The following is a 24,305-nucleotide window of genomic DNA, read 5'->3' on the forward strand; positions in this document are numbered from 1 at the left end:
TATACTAATTAAGAGTATTTGAGTGGACATTATGTGACTTTTCAAGGCAATTCTCTCATGTACATTGTACACTTTGCAAACAACTTTAATATCTTGCTTTATCCAACGCCAGATTAAGGCCTCAACTCAGAAAAAAAAATCCGCTTAAAATTTTTTTATCTTTTCTGCAAACTTCAAAAGTCACTCCAAGTTTAGTCAACATTTACACTATAAAAAATTGTATAAGAGATCATTTTGATATTTACGGCTTACTGCAATGGGCAAAGTTTGATGAGATTTTCAAGTACATGAAGGGGAAAATGTGATTGTTCATTTTGTTTACTTATTCAATCATGTATTAAATTACTTGCCTATTCCTTTATTAATTAATTAATTTACAGACCCTGAAGTGGTTTTTTTTTGGGGAGAGAAGTAGGAAATAAGGAATTAAAAATTTAAAAAGTAGGAAAAGTAGGGAAAAAATCATTTAAAAAAGTAGGAAAAAATAGGAAGAGGTAGAATTACACAAACGTCAAGAGAAAACAAATTTAGCGTAAATTTTATTTCTAATGTAAAATAAACTAAAACTATTTTTGATTTAAAACTGTCCCAAAAATAAACTAACAGTACTTTTGAAGTATTAAAGGGATTTAATGAAAGACCGAGTTGCAGAAACAAAACGAAAGAAACAAGCTGACAATCATCAGTATGAAAAAGAAACTGGTGGAAACAAAGATATATTAATTACAAAAATATGAAAATAAAATCCAAACAAAGAAGCACTTTTTAACAATACAGTAATAAAAATTTAAATGTGAAAAAATAAAATGCAATACAGCGATCGCAAAAAAAAAAAGAAATTAATAATAATAAATAATAATTAAACTCATATTTTGGTGCAATAAAACCATTTTTGTTAAAGATTTGTTTTGTCAGAAACGAAAACGTTCCTTCCAGAACATCCATTTATCAGTTGGTAAAGCAAATATTAAATTAGTTTTAGTTAAAAATAATCAGCAGCTGACACGCATTCTTGCATAAACAGGGGCAGATGTTTGACTTTGAAAAAAAAGGGAAAAGGACTAAAAATGCAGAATTAAGGTAAATTGATTCTTAAATTTGGGACACAAAATTTATAATAAAAGGATTAAACTAAATAAATAACGAAATAAGTAAACTAAAGGGTTTGTATTATGTTATGTATTTTTAGCATTCAACATAAATTTTTGTTTCAGGCACGTCATTTATGGGGGTCAGTGGGGTCAAATTCTCCCCTCCCTGGCTTTGGAAAATTAATGCTTAACTATACAAGTTTGTGCGGTTTTTGTTGTTTTCAGATAAAATTTGTATTTAGTATACATCCTTCGCTAGCCACCCGGGGGGGGGGGAACCAAATGACAGGCCGGTTTTAATTTTAATCAAACAATAAAAACGAATATTGTTTTATTGGTTTGATGATTTTTTTACCTCCTTTTTGTTCTAAAATTTTTGTCACGGAAAAAAGGGAAAAATCCATGCATGGTAAACGTAACATTTTTATCAAAGTCAAAAAAGATCAGTTACAAATGTTTCTCTGTATATAAAAGGGAAGGCATGAAGTTTCTCTCCATCCTCACCATACAACAAAAATTTTCATTGGGAAATTGTTCACGAAATTGAGATTAAGGGGGGAGCACCTGGCATCATATGCCAGCATATATCTCTTTCTCACCCTCCCTTTGATCAGGCGACCTGAGTACCATAACATACAGTAGATACGCCGCATTGGTATAATTGCCGCACCCAGAAAAGAATAAGAGTCTGTTAAACAAATTTTAAATGTTCAGAAATGCCGCATTGCCATAAACGCTGCACATAAAAATGATGAGCAACTCCTTGATATTGATCATATATCAGAGTAGAAAATAACCATTAAAAAGAAAAAAAAACACAGTACATATTTGCTTGCGGCTCTATCCCCCAATTTTTGAAAATGTGAAGAAATAAAAACGAAATCTCGCATTTAAATTGATTCCCGATTATTCTCCAAAAATCAGGAACGTTTTGCCCATCTAGGTTTTTTTTTTTTTTTTGCAAATACACTTTTTTCAAGGAAAGAAATTAAAATTTTTAATTTTATAATCATATTTCCGATTTAGAATGAACAATAATATTATATACGAAAAATGTTAGTTTCGTATACAATATTATTGTTAGTTTCCGCGATTATTTTTGAATTGGTCTGTTTTTGCAAATTTCTGTTATCTGTCGCTTTTATTTTGTACTAACATCAATAAAATATGTAAATTGTACAGCTTTTTCATTTTTTGATTCCTTACGTTCCTTTTAAGGTTTTACATTGCCTTTCTGCTTAAATAGAGCTCCATTTCACTTGTAATCATCTATACAAAAAATTGGCAAATAGGAAATTAGGCTTTTCCCGCACATTTTGAATCGTCGGCCGTTTACTTTAATTGAAGCTTCTAATTGATGGGTAAATAATATATAATTGCATCAGAATGTGCCAGTGTCTATTTCTTTATTGTTTCGTTAAAACAGTAGGACTGAAGTCGGGGTGATAAAAAGAAAAGTCGATCATAAATGCCGCAACGGCAAAAAAGTCACAAAAATTTAACTTTTAAACACGCAGACACCGCGGCGTTCCTTCCAGAAATTACTGTAGTCAGTCAATGAAAAGCTCAGGATCCGCTTGTTTCTTTTGCTTTTCAAAATTGAAACATGCAGAAAATTATCGGTGCGGCATTGTAAAAATAAGAATCAATGCACTATTAGAAGTGCTATACTAAAGAAAGAAAAAGTAGGAAAAAAAGGAAAAAGTAGGAAAATAAGGAGAGAGCTCTAAAAAGTAGGGAAAAATAGGAACTCTTTGGGGTCTGAATTTACATTCCTTCATTTTATAATGCATTTATTTATTCATTCAGTCACCTATTTTCTCTTTAATTCACTATTTCATCCATTCATTTATTTTCTCATATATTTATTACTATAAGTACCCGCACGGCGTTGCTCGCGCTAAGAATTTAAAGGAAGTCCGTTTAATAAAAAAATTCATGCTCCCCCCCCCCCTCAACTCTGATGTAAAAACATCATTTTTCTTAACTAAAATGCGTACAGACATTTCCAAAAAAATCTATCAAAGTCTCTTTGAAATTTAAAACTATTCGCCAAAACACATAAAAAGATAGCCGCCTGCGATGACCAGCTGGTTTGCCTTCCATACAAGCAGCCCTAAAGGGGGGGGGGTGCACTCTCAATGCTTATTTCGTTGGGAAATAACAAAAAGTAGGTCCACTTATATGTGAATGATTTATTTTTTCAAAGTTGGGGGGGGGCATTGATCACCCATTGAAGTTCTGTAAATTACGGGCCAATCTATCTCTTACTGACCATCAACCTCTATCTATCTATCGATTTACAATGGCTCCCAAAAGTGTTCGTACACATATGACTTTTAATGAAATAAGCTCCTATGCGGTGGTTAGAATTAATATTTCGGAATAGGTATATTTATATATATAGGTAATTATAAGATCTATGATCTATTTTCAACAGTACCACAGGAAAATGTTTAATAAAACATTAAAACTTAATTTTTTAAAAATCAAAAACCAAAAAGTGCCGGAAATTTTATTTCACAAAAGTCTTCGTACACTTCGAAAAAATGTCAAAAATTAAGTAAATAATCTAACTTTTTACAAAATTATTATTTAGTAGAATATCATGCAGTATAAACAACAGCTTTTAAACGTCTGGGAATAGATTTCACTGTTTATTCTTTCTTTTTTTATGCAATTTCTGAATAAGTGTTCAGCCGCACTTCGAGTCTTACTGTTTCTAGTTCGTTTTTCTTTTCAGTGGTGTATTTTCGTAATCTAGCCACCAGATATCTCCAAATATGTTCCATTAAGTTTACATCTAACAATTGATGAGATATTTCTAAGTTTAAGGACAATTTTTGAGGTACCAAACTCAAATGTGTAATTCTTATCGTTACCATGATAAAAAACAAAGTTGTTTCCGATTACCAAATTTTGGGCTAATGGTTTGAAATTGTTTTTTAAAATATTTAAATGAACAGCATGATTCATTATTTTATCAAAAAATTCCAAATTTCCAAGTTCTGATGCTGTTATGCACCCTCACACAAGAACACCTTCATCATCCTGATTAACTGATCCAACTAAGTTCTTAAGATAGAATTCCTCAATTTTCTCCTATTGATAATGATACAACAATTCAATCCAAAATATTGAATATATTTTCATCTATACGTAAGATGTTGTTCCAAAACGTTTTGAGCTTTTTTATCATTGATTTTATTACGATGGAAAGCTTAAGCTTTCTGTTTTTCGCATGAACAAGAAAATTTCTGCGGGAAGAGATTCCCTTTAATCTAGCTAATCAGAGAACTTTGCCAACCTTTTTAAGTGAAAATTAAACGTAAAATGTTTCATTCAATTCTGCAGAAACTTTTTCAGCACTCAAATGTGTATTTTACATAATTATTTTAACTGTAAACCTCTGATCATGTTTTGTTAACTGCCAGTTGACCGTTTCTTACTTTGTTTTCGATCTGATTTTTGTCTTTAAAGCATTTTATCAAGCACTTCACTATAAAATGGTATAAATTAACTAATTTAGAGACATTTCAAACCAATTTATGGCTACTGTGAGGGAAAAAAATCAAATTTCGAATAATGTTTGTTGTTTTCTATGCTTACCTGCCATTTAAAAATAATAATCAGAATATTAGGAAATAAATAAACAAAAAATTAAAGGCAAGTGACTTTACAGTGTAATTAGAATGCAAAAATAATAAAAAAAAATCACATATGATAATTTTAATCATGAATTTATTCGAAACTATTTCAGTGTACGATGACTTTCGTAGCGTATTTTTTCTCTGTCTCTTCGTTTTTTTGACAAATTTCAAAAATAAAATCTGGCAATATTTTGAAACGAACTACTGGGTTTTATTCAGGCATAGGAATGGCGTGAAAAAAATTGGATTTCATATTCGAATTCATTTTTGTGTTTTTTGGTTTTACTACAAAATTTCAAGGTGTACGAACACTTTTGAGAGCCACTGTATCTATACAATCCATGCATATTTACCTCTGATAGTAACTAACAATCGTTTTCTATGTATGTAAAAGCAAGATCATGCAAAAAACTGCACGTTTTATATATTTAAATAAAAAAAGCACCCCCCCCCCCCCAAAAAAAAACTCCGTAGTGTTTAAAAGATAAAAAAAAACTTACAGCTTTTATTGAATCAAATGCACACAAATACATAACGTTAAATAACAGCAAAGCGTCGGGGAGGAGAAAGGGAATAAAATTCCTAAATGGAAATTAAAAAAAGAAGCAAAAGCAGTCAAGTGGCCATGACGTAATGACCATCCTAAATTGAAGATTGACAAAACTTCAGCTATGTTGTGCTGTGCTCTGCATAAAAAAATTGTAAAAAAAAACTATTGCCTGTTTTTGAATTTTTTTTTCCTGAAGAAGGTGAAATGGCGCTACTATTATGTAGTTAAATTTCAGAAAAGAGGGTGCTGTATGAGTTGAGAAAAAATTAAACCCAGAAAAAAATGCAAAATAAAGATTTTTTTAAAAAAATTCATAAAAAAAATACAAAAATTGCCCTATCTGCAAAAAAAAATTTTCATCATACTTAAAAATAAATTTCCTACATTTTAGTACAAAAAATATTTTTCTGGCGTAATTAGTTTGGGGTATGTGGGGTAAAAAGTACTAAAAACTGCTTAAAATCATATAAAACATTGAATAACTTTTTTTTTCTAATTAAAATATCAATGTAAATTATAGCCTATAGCCTTCCCCAATAAATGGACTATTTAATACAAAAAGAATTTTTCAATTTGAACCAGTAGTTCCTGAGATTAGCGTGTTCAAACAAACTCTTCAGTTTTATATTATTAGTATAGATTTGAATTATGTATTTATTGTTTCATTTTATCTATTCATTTATTTGGTTGAAAATAATTTTTTTTTACAAAATCGATAGAGTTTCATTGGAAAAATATTTTCTTTTGAAAAAAAAAGTGAAAAATTTCTACTCTTTTTGAAGATTCAAATTTACTGCCAAAAATAAAATTTTATGTTTCAATGCACATGTTATTATAAAGTATACTGTTCATTATTTGTATACTGTATTATTCTAAATGAATTTCCAATGCATTCATATTGGAAAATGTAAGTTATCTTAACTATTTAACTTTGCCCCACATTATCCTATGTCAACTCAGGCTCGCTATGGAGATATAGAAATGTATCCAAAAATTATTGTTTAAATACTTTCAGACATCATATACAGTGGCGGCTCGTGGGAAGGGCCAGAGGGGGCCCGGGCCGCCTAACTATTTTTCAGACAATAATTTATAACATTTTATTTATTTTCTTTTTTGTGCGTACGTGCTTGAAATAAAAAATGGATTGTACCGTATTTCCTAGCATATTCCGCGGTTTATCCGTTAGAAAAGTAAAATATATACAAATTACATTCGTATAATGAAGTGCGGTGAAAAGTCGGTGAAAGTGCCTGCCTTGCAGCGCCTTACCTGCAAGGAAAGCGTACTGGATATAAACGCAAGATTAATAATTTTCGTGATGCATTTTATAGCTTTTCACTATCTGATTAATTAAATTTTATTTTTGAAAGTCAGGGGGATGGAGGGTGGAGTGCACCACTCTGCCGGCATAAACATGAGATTAATATCTTTCGTTATTTATTTAGTAGTTCAAGTATTTTGAAGCTTGTCCTGTGTTTAAAATAAATTTAATTTTATTTATACATAAATAACTATTTTAAGGAAGTTCAAATATTAAAAAAAACGTTTTTAAAAAAATTTATTTTTTATTTTTCAAAACCGAGGGGGTGGGGGGAGTGCACCCATGATCTGGCCCCCTCACTTTTTCAAGGCACGAGCCGTCACTGATCATACAAGGTATTTATTCATGTAAATGACAAATATAGGCTGCATTAAATTAATATATTTTAATTAATATAAAAATCATCCCCCCCACCACTTTTGTAGGCGGCTCTTTTTGTGTATATCCCTTTTTATGCCATTATTAACATTTGTGCAACTTTGATGGCTTTTTAAATAAATATGTTGGAGGTATAAAAATGATTTTAAACTACATTCATTTTAGTAGCCACCCTTTCTATGTAAGTATTCATTGTAAGTAAACATTTTCTGTATCTATATATCTCTATAGTCATTTATCTTTATATGTAAGGTTAACATAATTTGCGAAAACATCATTTGATTTTCTTCAAATTTAGTAATTATCCAAGAACAGTGACTTAGTTAAGTTAATGCTTCAGATTAAGTACTTTTCAAAGATCATATCCGAGTGGGTTTTTTTTTTTTTTTCATTTCCACTCTCAAGTACTTTTTGAGGCACCTAGTTGGAAAAATAAAATTCAAGGACTTTCCAAAAACTGTGAGAATGGAACCCTGTAGAATGCCTGTTGCTTCACACGGATAAATGCTAGCATTAACTATTTCAAAATAAATAAACAAGGTAAGGTGAAGTTTTAAAATGGGTAGAAAAAGTTGTGTGTTTCATTCATTTTAGAAAACCTAAATATATATACACTCTTTCTGGTTGTTTAGGCATAGGGTTGGTTTTCAAAATTACTAAACTGATTTTTAACTTTTTTTGAAAACATATGTTTAAAATTTTTGTCTCTCATTAATTTATTATACACATTTCACAGAAAGAAGGTTAAAAATAACCAAAACTTAATACAAATGTTTTTTCTTTTAATATTGAAAATAATTTTTATGTATAAGTTATAATATACTATTCACAAACATAGAAATGCTCAAAATATAAATACCAAATTAATAATTTTATGCTTAATAAGACTCTGATTTCTCAAAATATTTCCCCAAGCATAGCAAGTATTCCAGCAGACTTTCATGACGGTGGATGTCAAAGCAAGGTTCAAAGACTGGCAGGCACTTTTAACAAAATCTTGCATTTTGGTGTCCTCTAAAAAGAAAGTCAATTATTTTTTTGACAAAAATGAACATTAAAATTTTTTTTTTTTTTTTTTTGGAATGAACGTTCCCAAACCTAAAATCAAAAAGAGCTAAAGTTTTAGATACAAAATACAAAAAACTGCAACAAAAGTATATTTTTATTTCTCTTTAGATAATCAATAATGAAACACACTATTGTAAAGCATACAAATATGCATTTTATGTTGGATAGTTATGTTGCCCACTACATAACCAGGAAAGCTCTCTCATGACAGTTGGCTTACAATAGTAAAAGGAGAGCTTTGTCGATATATTGGTATTGAAAAGCTTTGATGAAGGCAGAAGAACCATTCTGTAGTGTTAATACTAAAAAAAGATTTCTTTTAATGCATTGGATAAAAGTTCTGCTTCAAAGGGTTAATACGTCGAAATAGTGCAAATAATAGGAAGTTTGTCTAGCTTACTAGAAGGCCTAAATATTACATGAGACTATAGCTTTTTTTTTCATAGACAAAGTCTTACTGTGTAACTACTTTTGTTACAGACGATTTAAAAAAAAATCATACATAAAACTTTTAAAAAAAAAAATCAAAATTGAAATGTTATATTTTGCATAACTGGTAAAATTTCAAGGTCCAGGACAAGGAGGTTAAATGTATTTTGATCCCTAAACATCTTTTAAAACAAACATTTGATACCAATACACAACTTTTCCTACTACAGGCAATTTCCAATTTTAAAAACAAGTTAAAATTGACCAGCCCTACTACTGGTTTATGACATCCAGAGACTGTAATTTTGTTCTTGTTATGGATTCATCAGTCTAAAATAGTCAATAATGGAGTAGGAGGCATATCTCCTCTCATTGAAGCAGAGATAACCTTCCACTAACCTTAGTCACCGGCTTAAAGACAGTAACTCACAGCTTGTTATCCACAGCTTTTGCCTCCAATTTACGAATTAAGACTGACCATTGCTTGCAGACTTTCAATTGTGTGCTAAATTAATTTTTGTTGCTATGAGTTTAAGTTAATCTCAGCTTCAATGAGAGGACATATTACTCTAACCCAGTTATTGAAAATTTCAGACTAATGAGTTCATAACAAGAATGAAACTGCAATCTTAGGATATCATGACTGAGCTGTTGGTATGTGCTTGTAATGGGGATACAAAATTGGAGATAAGTTGTAAAACTTATTTGCTTTTGGATTCTAGTTTAGAAATGCTTACAGACAACTACGAGCACCGTGGGCTTCTGATAATGGCTCAGGCCTAAAAATAATTATGAAGTTTAACCCCTTAACAATCGAATTATATTCAAGAAAACGGTCAAAAAAGTGTCTATTTTTTATTTAAAAAAATTATATAAAAATAAGTGTATGTACAACATGTGCATTCAATTTTTCATTTTCAATATTTTTTAAATTGAAATTTAAAAAAAAAATTTTAATTTTATGAAAAGACAACAAGCAAGCCAAAGCAAGCAGCGAAGATTTAAGAAATACGTCTTTTAAACATTAAAAAAGAATTTTATTAATCTTTTGTGTAATATAAGTAAAGATAAGTAAATTTTTCTTGTGTGGTAAATTTCAAAGCTTTGAGATACAGAGGCCAACGTCACAATCTGGTAAGAAGTACCAAAATTCCTTCCTGCATCTCTGCAATTACATTTAAAATTGACTGGTGCTGCTATCTAGTGTATAGAAAGAGAAATAAAATGTATTCCGGGGCAAAGAAATGAATTGATTTTAATCCTGCATCTCTGCAATTACATTTAAAATTGACTGGTGCTGCTATCTAGTGTATAGAAAGAGAAATAAAATGTATTCCAGGGCAAAGAAATGAATCGATTTTAATCGTTTCGTCACATTAATATTGCACACACCAGCACGGCAATATCACGGGCTCGAGAAATCAATATCAAAACCCCAGCCCGGCATATTCACGGGAGCGAGAGGGAAGGAGTTAAGCATCATACAAGAAACATATTAAATTCCTACAAATTTTATGGCTTTCTCAAGACTTCTTCGTGCACATTATTGAAAATTGTACCAGGGGAAGACAGGCAAAATGTATACAATCAATGCATGTTAAATCTGAAAACCACACCCACATATCCCCACCTCAGAGCAACTATAAGACATCTAAACCCAGAAACAACAGTAAGATATCCTACTGTTGCTCAGAGGTGATGATATATTTAAATACATTAATTTCTTAAAGCCAGAGGAGGTCATTCCGCCTACCTGCCTCCCCCTCCCACCAAATGAGGTTCCTGCATTTCTTTCTGTCTGGAATTAAAAAATAAAATTTGATGACAATTGAGAATTATGGAACTAGCCTGCGTGCTCGGCGTTGCACGGGCTACTTAAAAAATGAAAGAGCTGTTCAATTGATGTTTTTGTATTATTCTGACATCAGTTTCTAAAGGAGTAAATAATTACGCGTAATGCAAGGTTTGCAAAACACCAGTAGAGCATATTTTTGGCAAAAACCTCTTTAACGTTAATCATAGTTATCAATAATACAAGTTATGAGTATTTTCAATTAGCACAAAAGATGAAAATATATGCATTCTCAACTATAATATGTGCTCTCTTTATACTGAATTAAATCTGATAGAATATATCTGAAATATTTATGTACAATTACAATCAGCTTTTTACATAAAATGACACACACTTTTTTGTTGATTAAGTGAAACTAAAGCACCAAGACTTATTAAATACCAATAAGCATTAATTTAATATCAAGCCATCAGATTCCTATTAAGCTTTAGTTAAAATCCTTAAAAACAATCTTTTTTGTTCAACTCTGTTTCACTTAAAGAAATCCAAACAATCTTAATCTAACGTGTTCTTTTAACGATACAAACTGTATTGCAAAAATCGAAACAGGAAGGAAAAAGAGATTTATTACAATTCGAAAACTCACCAATGTGACGGAAAAAAGTCCAACAAAATAAACATAATTAGTCGCACATCCTAAATGTACCCAAATATGAGGCCGGTGAATGATAAACTTACACTTCAATCAATAAACATTACTAAAGAAACATTTTTCATATGCTGAAAAGAGTTAAGAACGTTAAATGTGAAAAAATAAGAAAGGACAGACGATAAATGTCCGAATAGAGCAACCAATTTTAAACTAATTAAAAATGAAATTCTAGATGGAAACGTTGTTTTAAGATTTGGACAGCAGCCAAAAAAATCTCTTTTGGCACAATAATTAGAATTTTTTTTGCTCACCCATATGCAAAATGGCAACAGGAAAGAAATCAAAATTCCTGAATAGCGTTATGTTAATTAATGTTTTAATTAATATCTCTGCTAATTAAAGTCGTACAATTATGAGATTGGTCCTATTGTTTTCTTTGAAAAATTTCGAATTGATCGGTATCTCGTTTGACTCCCGATTCGCAGTGGTTCTTGAGAAGATCGATCTTCAGACAGACAGACAGACAGACGGACGCGAACAGATTTTAATATTATAGTGGACTAGCCTGCATGCCCGGCGTTGCACGGACTACTTAAAAAATGAAAGAGATGTCCAATTGATGTTTTTGTATTACTCTGACATCAGTTTCTAAAGCGCTAAGAAGTAAATAAATACGCGTAATGCAAGGTTTGTAAAACACCAGTAGAGCATATTTTTGTCAAAATTCTCTTTAACGTTAATCATAGTTATCAATGATACAAGTTATGAGTATTTTCAATTAGCACAAAAGATGAAAATATATGCATTATCAACTATAATTTCTGGTCACTTTAAACTGAATTAAATCTGATAGACTATATCTGAAATATTTATGTACAATTACGATCATCTTTTTACATAAAATGACACACACATTTTGATTATGTGAAACTAAAGCACCAAGACTAAATAAATACCAATAAGCATTAATTAAATACCAAGTCATCAGATTCCAAGATAGCTTTAGTTAAAATCCTTAAAAACAATTTTTTTGTTCAACTCTGTTTCACTTAAAGAAATCCAAACAATCTTAATTTAACATGTTCTTTTAACGATACAAACTGTATTTCAAAAATAGAAACAGGAAGGAAAAAGAAAGTTATTGCAATTCGAAAACTCACCCATGTAACAGGAAAAAGTTCAACAAAATAAACATAATTAGTCGCACATCCTAAATGTATCAAAATATGAGGCCGGTGAATGATAAACTTACACTACAATCAATAAACATAGCTAAAGAAACAACTTTTATATGAGGAAAAGAGTTAAGAACGTTGAATGTAAAAAATAAAAAAAGGACAGACGATAAAATAAAGGCTATATCCGAATAGAGCAACCAATTTTAAACTAATTTGAAATAAAATTCTGGATGGAAACGTTGTTTTAAGATTTGGACAGCAGCCAAAAAAATCTCTTTTAAAACAATTATTAGAATTTTATTTGCTCATACGCAAAATGGCAACAGAAAAGAAATAAAAATTCCTGAATAACGTTATGTTAATTAACGTTTTAATAAATATCTCCGCTAATTAAAGTCGTACAATTACGAGATTGGTTCTATTGTTTTCTTTGGAAAATTTCGAATTGATCGGTATCTCGTTCGACTCTCGATTCGCAGTGGTTCTTGAGGAGATCGATCTTCAGACAGACAGACAGACGCGAACAGATTTTAATATTATAGTGGATAGTATAGAGATTGGCCTTTAACTGGAATTATTATAATAAATACTTTTATTTTAAATAATTAATGATTGATTCAACATTGCATAGGCAGATAAAGTGACAAATATTGATTAATATAATTTTGAGTAATGTAAAGTTTTCTTACATAGCTGAAGATGAAGCATAAAGAAATTATAAAGAAAATACATATTACACAAGAAACTTTGAGTTATTCCATACCATTTCAAAAATAAAAGATTAACAAATATATATCAAAGCATTCTAAAAATGGGAATTTTTTCTTTACCTAAAAAAGACTCAGGAATAAAATGGACAAAATTTCCCAAAGCTCTCACAGCATTTGCCTTGACTCTGTCACAATCCCTTGAAAATTTTACACAAGCCATGCCTATGGAGTAAAAAAAATTGGCTGATATTTCTGTACCTATTATGGCGTTGTCTCTGTAAAAATAACAATGAAAACAGTTTGTAGAATGACAGATCCAAGTAACATGAAAGGTAAGTAATGATTTAGCTGAGAGATGTGACAATAGTAAAAATCTTAGTTTTGAAAAAGTTAATGATCATTACAGAGGCAGCATAAGAAATGTGTTATAAGGTTGTATAATAATGAATAATGAAGACTTGCATTAAGGGATTTATAGTCTTGATAATGACTAACTAATTAATAAAGGCAATGTAAAAAAAAATTGGATAATATAATTTTCTTAAATTTCTGGTACACAAATAAGTTTTAAAGGATTTTCAAGAGATGGCGTCATTGGTATTAAATCGAAACTGACAATGTTGCAACTAACTTCATTTTATAACCTCGTCGTTAGGCTTTCATTTTCAGTTTGTGACATTTCGCTGAAGTGGAAACAACATATTTTTTGAATGCTCTGAATATGTCAACTTCTGAGCCAACAAAACACAATTTGCGGGAAAGTTTACTTTTCTGCATCCATTTGAAGAAAAGTGTGGCTGAAGGCCATCGAATGCTGCAAGATGCTTACGGGGAACATGCTTTATTGATTCCCACATGTGCGTTTTGGTATAGACATTTTAGAAGTGGTGATTTTGATACCAATGACAAAGAGCACGATGGGCGGCCACAATAGATTGAAGAGGCCGAATTGGAGGCTATATTGGACAAAGACTGGTGTCAAACAACTTTACCGAACTCAATTGATGCGTTTGAGCTGAGCACTGTGGGAAAAACAGCCACGTTATAAAGAAAAAAATGACAAGGTACTTTTGCAACATGATAATGCTCGGCCACATTGTGCGTCGCAGGTCAAAACATACCTGGATACCCTGAAATGGACAATTCTACCCCACCCGCTATATAGCCTAGACATTGCCCCTTCAGACTATTATTTGTTTTTGTCGATGAACCATGCCCTTAAGGATCAGCACTTCTGCTCCTCTAAAGAAGTTCAAAATTGGATTGATTTGTGGATTGCATCAAAAGATGCATAGTTTTTTTCGAGGAGGCATCCAAAAATTGCCAGAAAGATGGGAAAAGGTCAACGATGGACAACACTTCGAAAACTGAACATGAAACCATTTTTTCACAATAGAGAGTCAAACTTGAAAAAAAAATCCTTTAAAACTTATTTGTACACCAGATATAATTTTTTTTTAAACTAGAAAAGGTTGACAAAGCAAGCGCCATGACAAAACCAACTCAGTAATAAATTCATTATTTGTAGTTATAATCAAACAAAAAAGTTAGAAGTTTAGAAAACTTTTTTTGCTAAATCTAATTATATGAGTGTGATATTTTTATATATTAATCGGGGCTGGCAAAAACCTGTTTTTTTTTCCCTTTAAACCCATAGACACAGGTTTTTTTCAACCCCCCCCCCCACCCGACAAAAAAAACCCCAACTAAAACCGAGTTTTTTTAAAGGAAAAGTTGGGGTATTTGTAGCATATGATAGTATAAGCATATGGACAAAGCTTTAAAATTTTCTTATGGTGGAAAAAGCTGGAATACTAGTTAAAATTCAGCGTTTTCTGAAGAAAAGTATGAAAGATGATAAAACCCAAGAATTGTGAAATTTCAGATTTTGCAGTTTGTATGATCACAAATGGTTCAGGGCAAGTTACTTCTCAAGTGATAAAATCTATTGTTCTCATTTTACTTTGTTGTATTTCATTTTGTTATGCAATACTACAGTAGAACCTCAATTGTCTAAATCCCTTTTTACTGAATTCCAGCTTAATCAAGACATTTTTATTTATTATTTATTTATTATTTATTTTTTATTTATTTATTTATTTATTTTTTAATTTTGTTTTACCTGTTTTCCTAATTATTTATATAGAGTAAAAAATGTTAAGCATTTTTGTAATATAACAAAAATGCTGTTCATCCTATTCCGTTTTCAGTTCTACTGATTGTAAGTACTGTTAATTTCTAAAAGAATATCTTATTTATTTGAGATTTGTGACGCGTGTTGGTTTGCAGAAATATCCCATGAAAGTCTTTTGGCTAGTGTAGTTTTCACTATACAATCCAACCAACAAATTTTGAGAAATTCAGACATGACATGACTTACTCAAGATATTTCAATTATTTCTTGATCAGTTATAGTAAAAAGCAAAATGTGTTATTTATTTGAAATCTTTGAAATATTTTTCTTCTATTCTGTTAGACTTAAGAAAGTAAGTATATTGGTGTATTTAAATTTCATTAAAATTAAAGTTTAATGCATTTATAAAGTCTATTAAAGTTCCAAACATTTTTTTAAATGTTAATTGTCTGTAGTGAAGAACAGATAAATAATAAGCTTAAATTGTGTGAGTATTTAATTCATTGATTTTATTTAAAACTTCTCAGAAATTTTTTAAAACCCAAACGTGGGCAAAATAATGGGGTTTTTTTAATGAATTTGTTCAAAAAAAAAAAAAAGAAAAACACATTGGGTCCAATCCAGCCAACCCTGGTACTAATTTGCAATTATTCTTTAAGTTTTAAGCTTTGGATTTTAATTGGTATATGTTTGAATATAAGGGAGCATTATATATCACAATATGTAATCACACCTACAACCTGTAGAAATCAAAATTTAAATGCAAGGAAAATTTTTATAAATTTGATACTTCATTTTAAAGTATGTTATGGTTACCAATATTCAAATATGTAAAAATTTAATGCCAAAGTTATAAATTTCCACTTTTGGGGCACCCCAGGGTCCCAACACAACAAATTTTTTTATAGATACAAACTGTATAGACAAACCAAGACTTACTTATTCATGAATAGGGCATTACTCAAGTTTCCAAAAGCCCACGAGGCCTTAAATCTAACATTTTTATTAGGATCATCAACGGATAGAATTAATTTATCAGACACATCATTCAAGAAGGAGAAATCCTATGAACAGAACAAAATATATTCAGTGATTTTTTAGCATGATTTAGAAATCTAGATAAATATAAAAATACTAACTTCTATTAAACACGGATATAAGCAATACATCCCCAAACAACGAATTGCAGATCCTCTTAAGTTGGGATTAGGGTCTGCTGCCAAACCAAGAAGAACAGTGATGTATAGAACTTGAACTTTTTTCTATAAATATTAAAATAATATATTTTGACATTTCATAAAATTACAATAGGAACAGAGTTTCTCAACACTGAAAAAAAGCATCGAGATCAGAAAAAAGCAGTGAGACTTTAATGAAAAAGTTCATATCAAAACGCTTTTGATTCAAAATTAGGGGTCGGGCAAGATGGGAGGTTTAACTTTAGGTTGCAATAAAAATAAAGCAATGCAGTATACATTTTAAAATTTAATTAGACTCGATGTAAAAAATAAACACTAATATAATTCCATTTTGGATTATAGCAGGTGTTTGAGTGGTTTTCTACTCTGGCAAGTTATCACGTTTGGTGATTTTTGACTGCGAGTGATTATCAGCAGCACGTGAATTGTCCATTAAATAAAATATTTTTTTGGCCAATTTGACAAAACAACAATAAAAAATCTGATTTAAAATAGCTAAACTTAAACTGATGCAAGGGCTTACATCTATAGCGGCTCTAGGTACCATCAGTACATAGCTCATGTGCCTAACTGCAACAAGGCTGAAACTGTGACTGGTCTTCACTGAGCGGTTCTACATAGATTACATTCATTGTGTGTTGCTCCACAAAATACATCTCCTTGTGAAGGTTGCTATGATTCCTCACTTTTTTCCATTCTTTCACTTTTCCCCCAATATTTTCCTTTTATTTCTTTTTTGTTGGGGAGGTAGGCTTTGTCTATTAGCTTAATCTCTGACTGTATCACTATTGAATTTAACTTGAAGCATTTTTTGGATATCTTCTCATCTATAAGTTTATTTTTTTTGCATTGGATATAGGATTCCTTGCTACCACAAAACATGTGCATCCTGAATTTTTATTGATATTTGTACTTCAAATGTGGATTTGTTAATTAATATTAACATTTAGTCATTTTACAATTGAGGCAGAGAGAAACAAAGGGATGTAAGTGGACATTTTCAAGTTTTGAGTTTAAACGTGTTTATAGATAACATCCTAGGTAGGCTCTCATTGAAATTTTTTTCTAAATCATGCTGCACAGCAGCAACTACCAGAGCTACTAGTACCATCTCTAGCCTCAAGACAGAGAAGAGGTTCACTTATAATGTGTACTGGTTATCTCCAAATTTTTAATTTTGCCCCTTACATCCCTTTGCTGCTCACTGCCTCAATTAAGCTTCTTAAAATCATAATCTAAAATTTTATTTTAATCTATTTTTAAGTTTAAAACAAACACATAAGTAATGTATTAAGACTCCAGGCTGTTGTGCCGTGGTCTGAGTGTTGTTACTCCAAACGTTTCAGCTGCATCTGTGACTCTCCCTTCGTTCTGGGCCAGATCTTCCCACATAAATAGTGACAACACTTCGATATCTGCATCAGTTGCTAGGAAGTCGCTTCACTGGAACCTTCGACCACACTAACACTGAAGATGGCCACCGCAGATGAAGCCAAATTGTTTGGAGTAACACCGGCCGTGAAAGTCTTCATTCTTACAAAACACATAAGTACTTACAGGCAATTCTTCAAAAATGCTAGATGGTATGGTTGAAAGACAGTCACAGCAAACAGTTTGCAGAGTTTGGTTGACAGTAGTTAAGCATCGAATAAAACTTTTTTCAGAAATGTTGAGCCACAGATTTTTAAGCTGAAAAAAAAAAAACTTGGAATTAAGTTATTTCAGTATGAATTAAAATAAAAAACCAAAATGTACATAAAATACACAATGCATATAAAAGTACATAAATAAATTACAAACTGCATATATCACTTACACAACAAAGAGTTTAAATGTAGCAGTGTTTACATGCGTTTGTCTGTTTGTATGTCCAGATAAATCAATTCCAATACAACCAAGAAATTTACTGCCTTGGAAAGGAAAGCCTATGATCTTCAAATTTTCCACTTTTTGCATTTTTGTATCCTATTGTATTTCAGCTTTATTGCACAAACTTCCTTGTTTGTTAACCACCAAAAATTAAGCATGAAAAATATGTCAAATTCAAACTTTCACTATTATTAGTGTGGAATCCAAACGTGCCTCTTCAAATATCTCAAGAACCCATGTTTGCAAATACTGTGCTTTACCTTTCAACAGCAGTTTATTACACTGAAAGTTTGAAACACAAGACATTGCATCTAAAATGCAAACTAGCATTTTGTTTTCAATATTACATAATGTTTCGGAAGATTTTTCCATGTCTATATGCTTGTAGCACAGTTTTTTCTGAATATAGAAAAAAAAATCATTGCACCATCAGAAAAAACAAGGTCAAAAGGATGTTTTAAAAAACTTCTAACAATTTTTCAAAAAAAATTCTCCTTTTTCAAATAAGTAAAATTTATGCACATAAGACTGCATTAAGTTTCTAATTAAGGAAACTGAAATATTTTAAGGCAATAATTAAGCTTGTTTGCACTCATTTGAAATGATTATCATAAAAAAAGATCCCCTTAAGCGCTATTTTAAACTATTTTTTTCCTTCAAGAGTCCATAGTTTTTTTTTTTTTTTGCTTGTTTTTTTGTGGATATGTATCTTTGAAAATTCTCTCTTTGCTTATCAGATTTTGTATGTTTTATTGGATTTAGCAATCTTAATTTAGTTTCTTTTATTTGGAGAGTTGGCTAATCTGCATTATGAGACAATCAGAGAAATCTATCATACTTACAGCTATTACATGAAAGTTGCTAAATAATATTTTTTTTTCCACTGATGCCAAAAAAATAATCAAAATCTATAAAAGGATCTTACATGCTCTTATTTTAAATGAAAGCAAAATCGTAAAGTTGACACACATTTTTTCCACAAATATAACAAAACTAGAATATTGAACACAGAACTTGAAGGTTCTTTGAAAAATATAAATAAATAAATGAGGTGAGATTTTTTTTTTAATGTCTAAAAGTCAGTAAGCTATGTTTGAAGTTCAAAATAAAAGAATTATAATTGAAATAGTAATTGTTTGTTTTATCTCTTGCAGCAAAGATTGATTTTATAGAACCATAAGCTATACAGCTTTTCAAGGGGGGGGGGGGAGACAATATTTAAAAAATAATATAAAATTACAATACAAAATTTTTAGTTTTTTCAAATTCTGCATTTAATGTGCAATCCTGTCGCATTTAGGACAACACATTTTTTAAGCAATAATTATGATAGTTTAGTCCAAACATCATGTACAGATGCATATGTAGGCACTGACTGCCTTTTGTAATGGGTAGAGATATAACTTTGGAGCAAAATTTTTCAGTTTTGTGGTAAGTTATAGGTCGACTAAAATCATTTTTTTCTTTTACATTTTGTGGATTAAACGTTAACAAATCTTTTGCAATTCATGTGGATTTTGACATGATGGGCATGTACTAACATACACAGAGACAAAAAGAGATACTTACTATTAAATTCAAACTTTCAGTTTTATGGGTATCAGATCCTAGATCTGAGGAATTATTTATGCAACGTCCCAAAACATCCAAAAGCTAATGAAAAATTTAAAAATTAGAAAAACAAATAAACCAAATAAAGTAGCTAACAACATTAACTAAATAAATAATTTTTTCTTTGAAGTTTGAGAAAATGTATAATAAATAATTATAGTTTGATACATTGGAAGTCAATGCAGTGAAATCACATTACAACGAATAATACAACAAAATTTCTGTTTCAACGAAACAAATTTTTACTTTTTTAGTCCAAATGTAATCATTATTACATTGCTTGAATTCTATTACAGTAAAATTCCTGTTACAGCAAACAAAATTTGTGGTCCCCTGAAGTTTGTTGTAACGTTATTTCATTGTAGTTTGTGTCAAGTGTTGTATTTGAGTCTTGACATATTTGCAAAAATGATGATCTGACTTGAGGTACATTATTTAATGACAAAAAGTTATTTTTTTTTTTAAAGTCCGAAAATTTTCAGTTTTCTTACACAAAAACTAAAAATTATACAAAAATTACTTTTATAAACAAAAGTCAAATATTTTCCAGGGTAGTTTGATGTAGTCTATCTCAAAGTTGCAGGCTCACATTTCATTTTACTTGTTTCAAGAATCTTAGTACAGATAAATTCAGATAGCTGTACCTCAGAGCCTGACGTAGTCAAGTAATGTAAGTCACATAATCACTACTTTACAGGAGAGTAGAAAAACAGTCCGTTGGTGCATGCAAAGGATTGGACTGTGGCTTTTTTAACATTGGTACATTATTACAAGGGATTTTTTAAGGATTACGTTCATATGGCTTGATGCAGAATAGGACTCTACATACAATCAGGGGAGGATACAGAAAACCATTTTAGGGAATTTCATGTAAAAGAATAACATTTATATATATATATATATATATATATATATATATATATATATATATATATATATATATATATACAAGTATGATTAACATAAGTACCTTAGCTCCATACAACTGAATTGGGACCTCATTGCGTTCATCAAAGCAGAAGATAATTATACTTTCCAAAACATCCAAAAAAGGTCTGAAAGGGAAATACACATTTAAGTAAATAGAGTGCTTTGAAGAACATAGCTGAAACTGTTATTGTCTGTAAAGTGGTTAAAATTTCTTTTAAGTACTTAATTTCTTTCTCAAGGTTTTATTGAGATTATAATTTTAAAAAAAAGTCCAATCATCAAGTATTCAAAAATAACAAATTATTAAGAAATTTCTTTTAAGTACCTTATTTCTTTCTCAAGGCTTTATTGAGATTATAATTTTAAAAAAATTCAATCATCAAGTATTCAAAATATGACAACTTGCTAAAAAAACAAAGGGATAAATAAGATTTGTGAAACTGCTTTAGAAGCAAGATAAAATTTTACCTTCTCCTAGTTGTTTCTAAACACACACATAATGGTAGGTTTCATTTTGAGAAAAGAAACAGGGAGATAAAAGTGAAGTTCAAATGTTCTTGAATTTTGATAGCTAAATGCGTAACCAATTGAATTTGTGTTTTCAATCTTATCCAATTTTAGTTAGAATTGCATTAAGGAAGTGTTATTCATATGTTGTAGAAATAATGCAGAGTTCTTAATACAAAAAAAAAAAAAAAAAAAGTGGGGGGGGGGGGGGGGGGGGGAGATAGAATGAAGAGCTCATACATACATTATTTTAGAGAAGTATTTTCCAACAATGCTACTGAGAAATTGGAGAGATTCAATCTGAAGAGGTAAAGGTTCGTTTTTGAAAATGTTACTTCTGCATAAACAAAAAGTCCAGGGCAATTCTTTTTCTTGTTCACTTGAATTGGTAGATGTTGAAACAATCTTTGCATTGGTGACAGAAGAGATTGTATCCAAGTCAAAATCAGCTGAAATCAGTATATCAATGACTACATCTGGGATTTGATCTGAGTTCACTATGGCACCTAAAATGCTTAAACAAGATGCTTGAATTTGACTATCTGGAGGGGAAAATATTGAAACTTAAATTAGATAACGAAAATTTCAAACGATACAAACACTTTATATTTGTTTATTATACCTTCAAAGATATCAAAAAAAAACATACTATACAATGGATTTAAAGCCTGATGCAGGCATAGACACAGGGGGCAACTGCCTCTTGCTCCACAAAAAAAAAAAAAAAAAAAACCTGGGGACCAAGAAGTAATATTTCTTTCCAAACTATATTTTGAATTGAACATTAACAAAACAATTAATAGAATTTCCCTTGGATCTCCCACTACCCCCTCAAAAAAAGTTATAGCTTTTTTTTTTTAAATCTTTTTCTTTAAAAAATACGAGACATCCAGGATTCAAGTTATTTGCAAAAAGAAAACCTTTTTGCCAACTCTGTGCAGCGGGTTGCCTCTCTCACTCTAATCATCCAACATTGCACCATTTGATACATTTTTATTCCAATCATTGTGTAACAAAAAAAAAAATGAAAAATTGGTTGATATTTGAAATGCAATCTCCAGAAATTTTGCTCCAAGTCCAACTAATCTTAATTTATCTGAAATTGAACCATTTGCACATTAGCAGAAGAAAAATTGCTAACAAGGAGTGTATCAATATCAGATAAAAAATAAAAACTTGTCCTAAATTTATTTTTGTTTGGAATTAATGACATTTTTCTTCTGACCCCTTAGTACAACACAAATATCCTGACTTTGCTGTCAGCACATTTACGTTTTACAGGAAAGCATATTTTCTAAATATGAACTAACATTGTTTTTAAAAACAATTACATGCCCCTCATATCATACAACATGCAAAAAATGCTTTTTATAAAATTTACAATTTTATTGCATAGTTAAGATAAACAATATAAATGTGCATTAATGATAAAAATTACATTCTAATGCTTGTTTCAGGTATGTTACTTGAAAGAAAAAATATTTTTTGTCAAATAAACGCAAGGGTCCCAAGAGCATTTGCCCCAGGCCACATGTGATGTAGGACAGACTCGGACTATTACTGAACCTACAACTTCCTATTTGTTATTTTTGCTGTTTTCTCTCTAATCTAAATCATAATTCCAGGCTTAAAAGGTTTCAGAAACATAGACTTTAGCAAAAGAGAGCCCATCCAGCTTCCCCCCCCCCCTTTTAACACAGACATTTCACTGTGCTCCACAGTGAATACTAAAGGGCACATAATAGAAAATACAACACAAAGAGAGAGAGAAAAATAATGTCCAGGGCACGGGTGGGAATCAAATCTAGGACCCCCGGCACTTGACACAAGTGTTTTCACTGCTCAGCGACAGAGGCTCCATACAACTATTTAAATTTATTATAGTGGAAAATGCTAATGAACTAAATTTATGCACAGGTTGCAGAACCAGGAGTTATTAATTTATGCTTTTCAAATCTCTAATCTTGAGATTAGGAAATATTACTGCTTCAGTAGGGCTGTAGACATTAGAAATAGTCAACCAGAAGTATCCACTATTTTCAATGAGATGAATGATTTTATAAGAGCTCCTGACCTTCATTTAAGGTAGATAACTTGACTAGGACCAGTCAAGATAGCTTTAGAACCTATTGATGGACGTCATTAGTCCAGTGGTTGGAAAAACTACATTTTTTTTGTAGCGAACTACAACTACAACTATTTTGTTACAAATGTAGTTAACTACAACTACTACTACTTTTTTCAAAATGTAGCAACTACAAACTAATTTTGAAATGTAGTCGCTACTTCGCTACTTTTCAAAAAATAAGTAAATAAAAAGCATACACAGTAGGTTGTCCCTCAAAAAATGAAAGTCAATTTTTCAAGTCGCATACCTCTTGTATTTTCCCTCTTGTGTCAAAACAATCGTGAAAAAAAGTTTCATATAATTTGCACAATGGCAACCCGTGCCGACTTGCACCGGAAAGTGTAAAACAGTACTTGTATACTAGGCCAAATCGAAAAAAAAAACACTTTTTAAAGAAACTCGAAATTTCTGTTAATAAAACATTTCCACTATACTCAACACTCCACATGTACCAAAAGAACATTTATTCAAATTTAAAAACATTTAGATATGCCACACTTGACCTAAAATTTATAATTTTATTTAAAAACTTGATTTTTTTTTCAGTTATCTTTTAAAAAATTACACATAAATTTAAATAGAATATCAAGTTCAAAAATTACTGGCGAACACATTACAACAACAATTACAAACGAATAATAAAAAAAATAATATATTTTAAATGAAAAATTTAACTCAACCTGGAAAAAATCCATATCTTTGAGTACTATTTGGGAGACTTAAAAATTACGGGAAAACAAAAATTTCTATTTAATGCTAATTACCTACTTTTCTACTTTACTGTTTATTTTTTCATCTTGATAATTTCGTAGAATCTTACATTTCTGAAAATATGTATCAAATCTTAATTTTTTGATGAAAATTATAAATGTTAGCCCACGTGTGGATATCTAAATGGCTTTTAATTTGAATAAATGTTTTTGTGGTGCATATGTGGGGTATAAGAGCAACATTTTATCAACATAAATTTTGAGTTTCTAAAAAAAAACATTTTATTTTAATTTGGCCTAGCATTACAAGTGCTGGTTCACACTTTCAGACATAATCGGCCCTTGTTGCCGTTGTTCAAATTATACGATTTTTTTTTTTTTTGACATAAGAG

At 30.5% G+C, this 24,305-nt stretch overlaps 1 protein-coding gene across 1 annotated transcript in view; it reads right to left on the reverse strand.

The window, feature by feature from the left end:
- Positions 1-24,305, reverse strand: part of LOC129226698 (HEAT repeat-containing protein 6-like) — a 54,540-nt gene that overhangs the window by 6,817 nt on the left and 23,418 nt on the right. Inside the window, exons 14-21 of the mRNA XM_054861328.1 lie at positions 21,320-21,617; positions 20,609-20,693; positions 19,597-19,680; positions 17,716-17,847; positions 16,099-16,221; positions 15,899-16,023; positions 12,946-13,100; positions 7,853-8,007 (exon numbers count right to left, since the gene is read on the reverse strand). Coding sequence (XP_054717303.1) covers positions 7,853-8,007; positions 12,946-13,100; positions 15,899-16,023; positions 16,099-16,221; positions 17,716-17,847; positions 19,597-19,680; positions 20,609-20,693; positions 21,320-21,617 — 1,157 coding nt within the window. The remainder of the gene's footprint in view (positions 1-7,852; positions 8,008-12,945; positions 13,101-15,898; positions 16,024-16,098; positions 16,222-17,715; positions 17,848-19,596; positions 19,681-20,608; positions 20,694-21,319; positions 21,618-24,305) is intronic.

Source organism: Uloborus diversus, chromosome 7 (genome assembly GCF_026930045.1).
Source record: "Uloborus diversus isolate 005 chromosome 7, Udiv.v.3.1, whole genome shotgun sequence".
NCBI lineage: Eukaryota > Metazoa > Arthropoda > Arachnida > Araneae > Uloboridae > Uloborus > Uloborus diversus.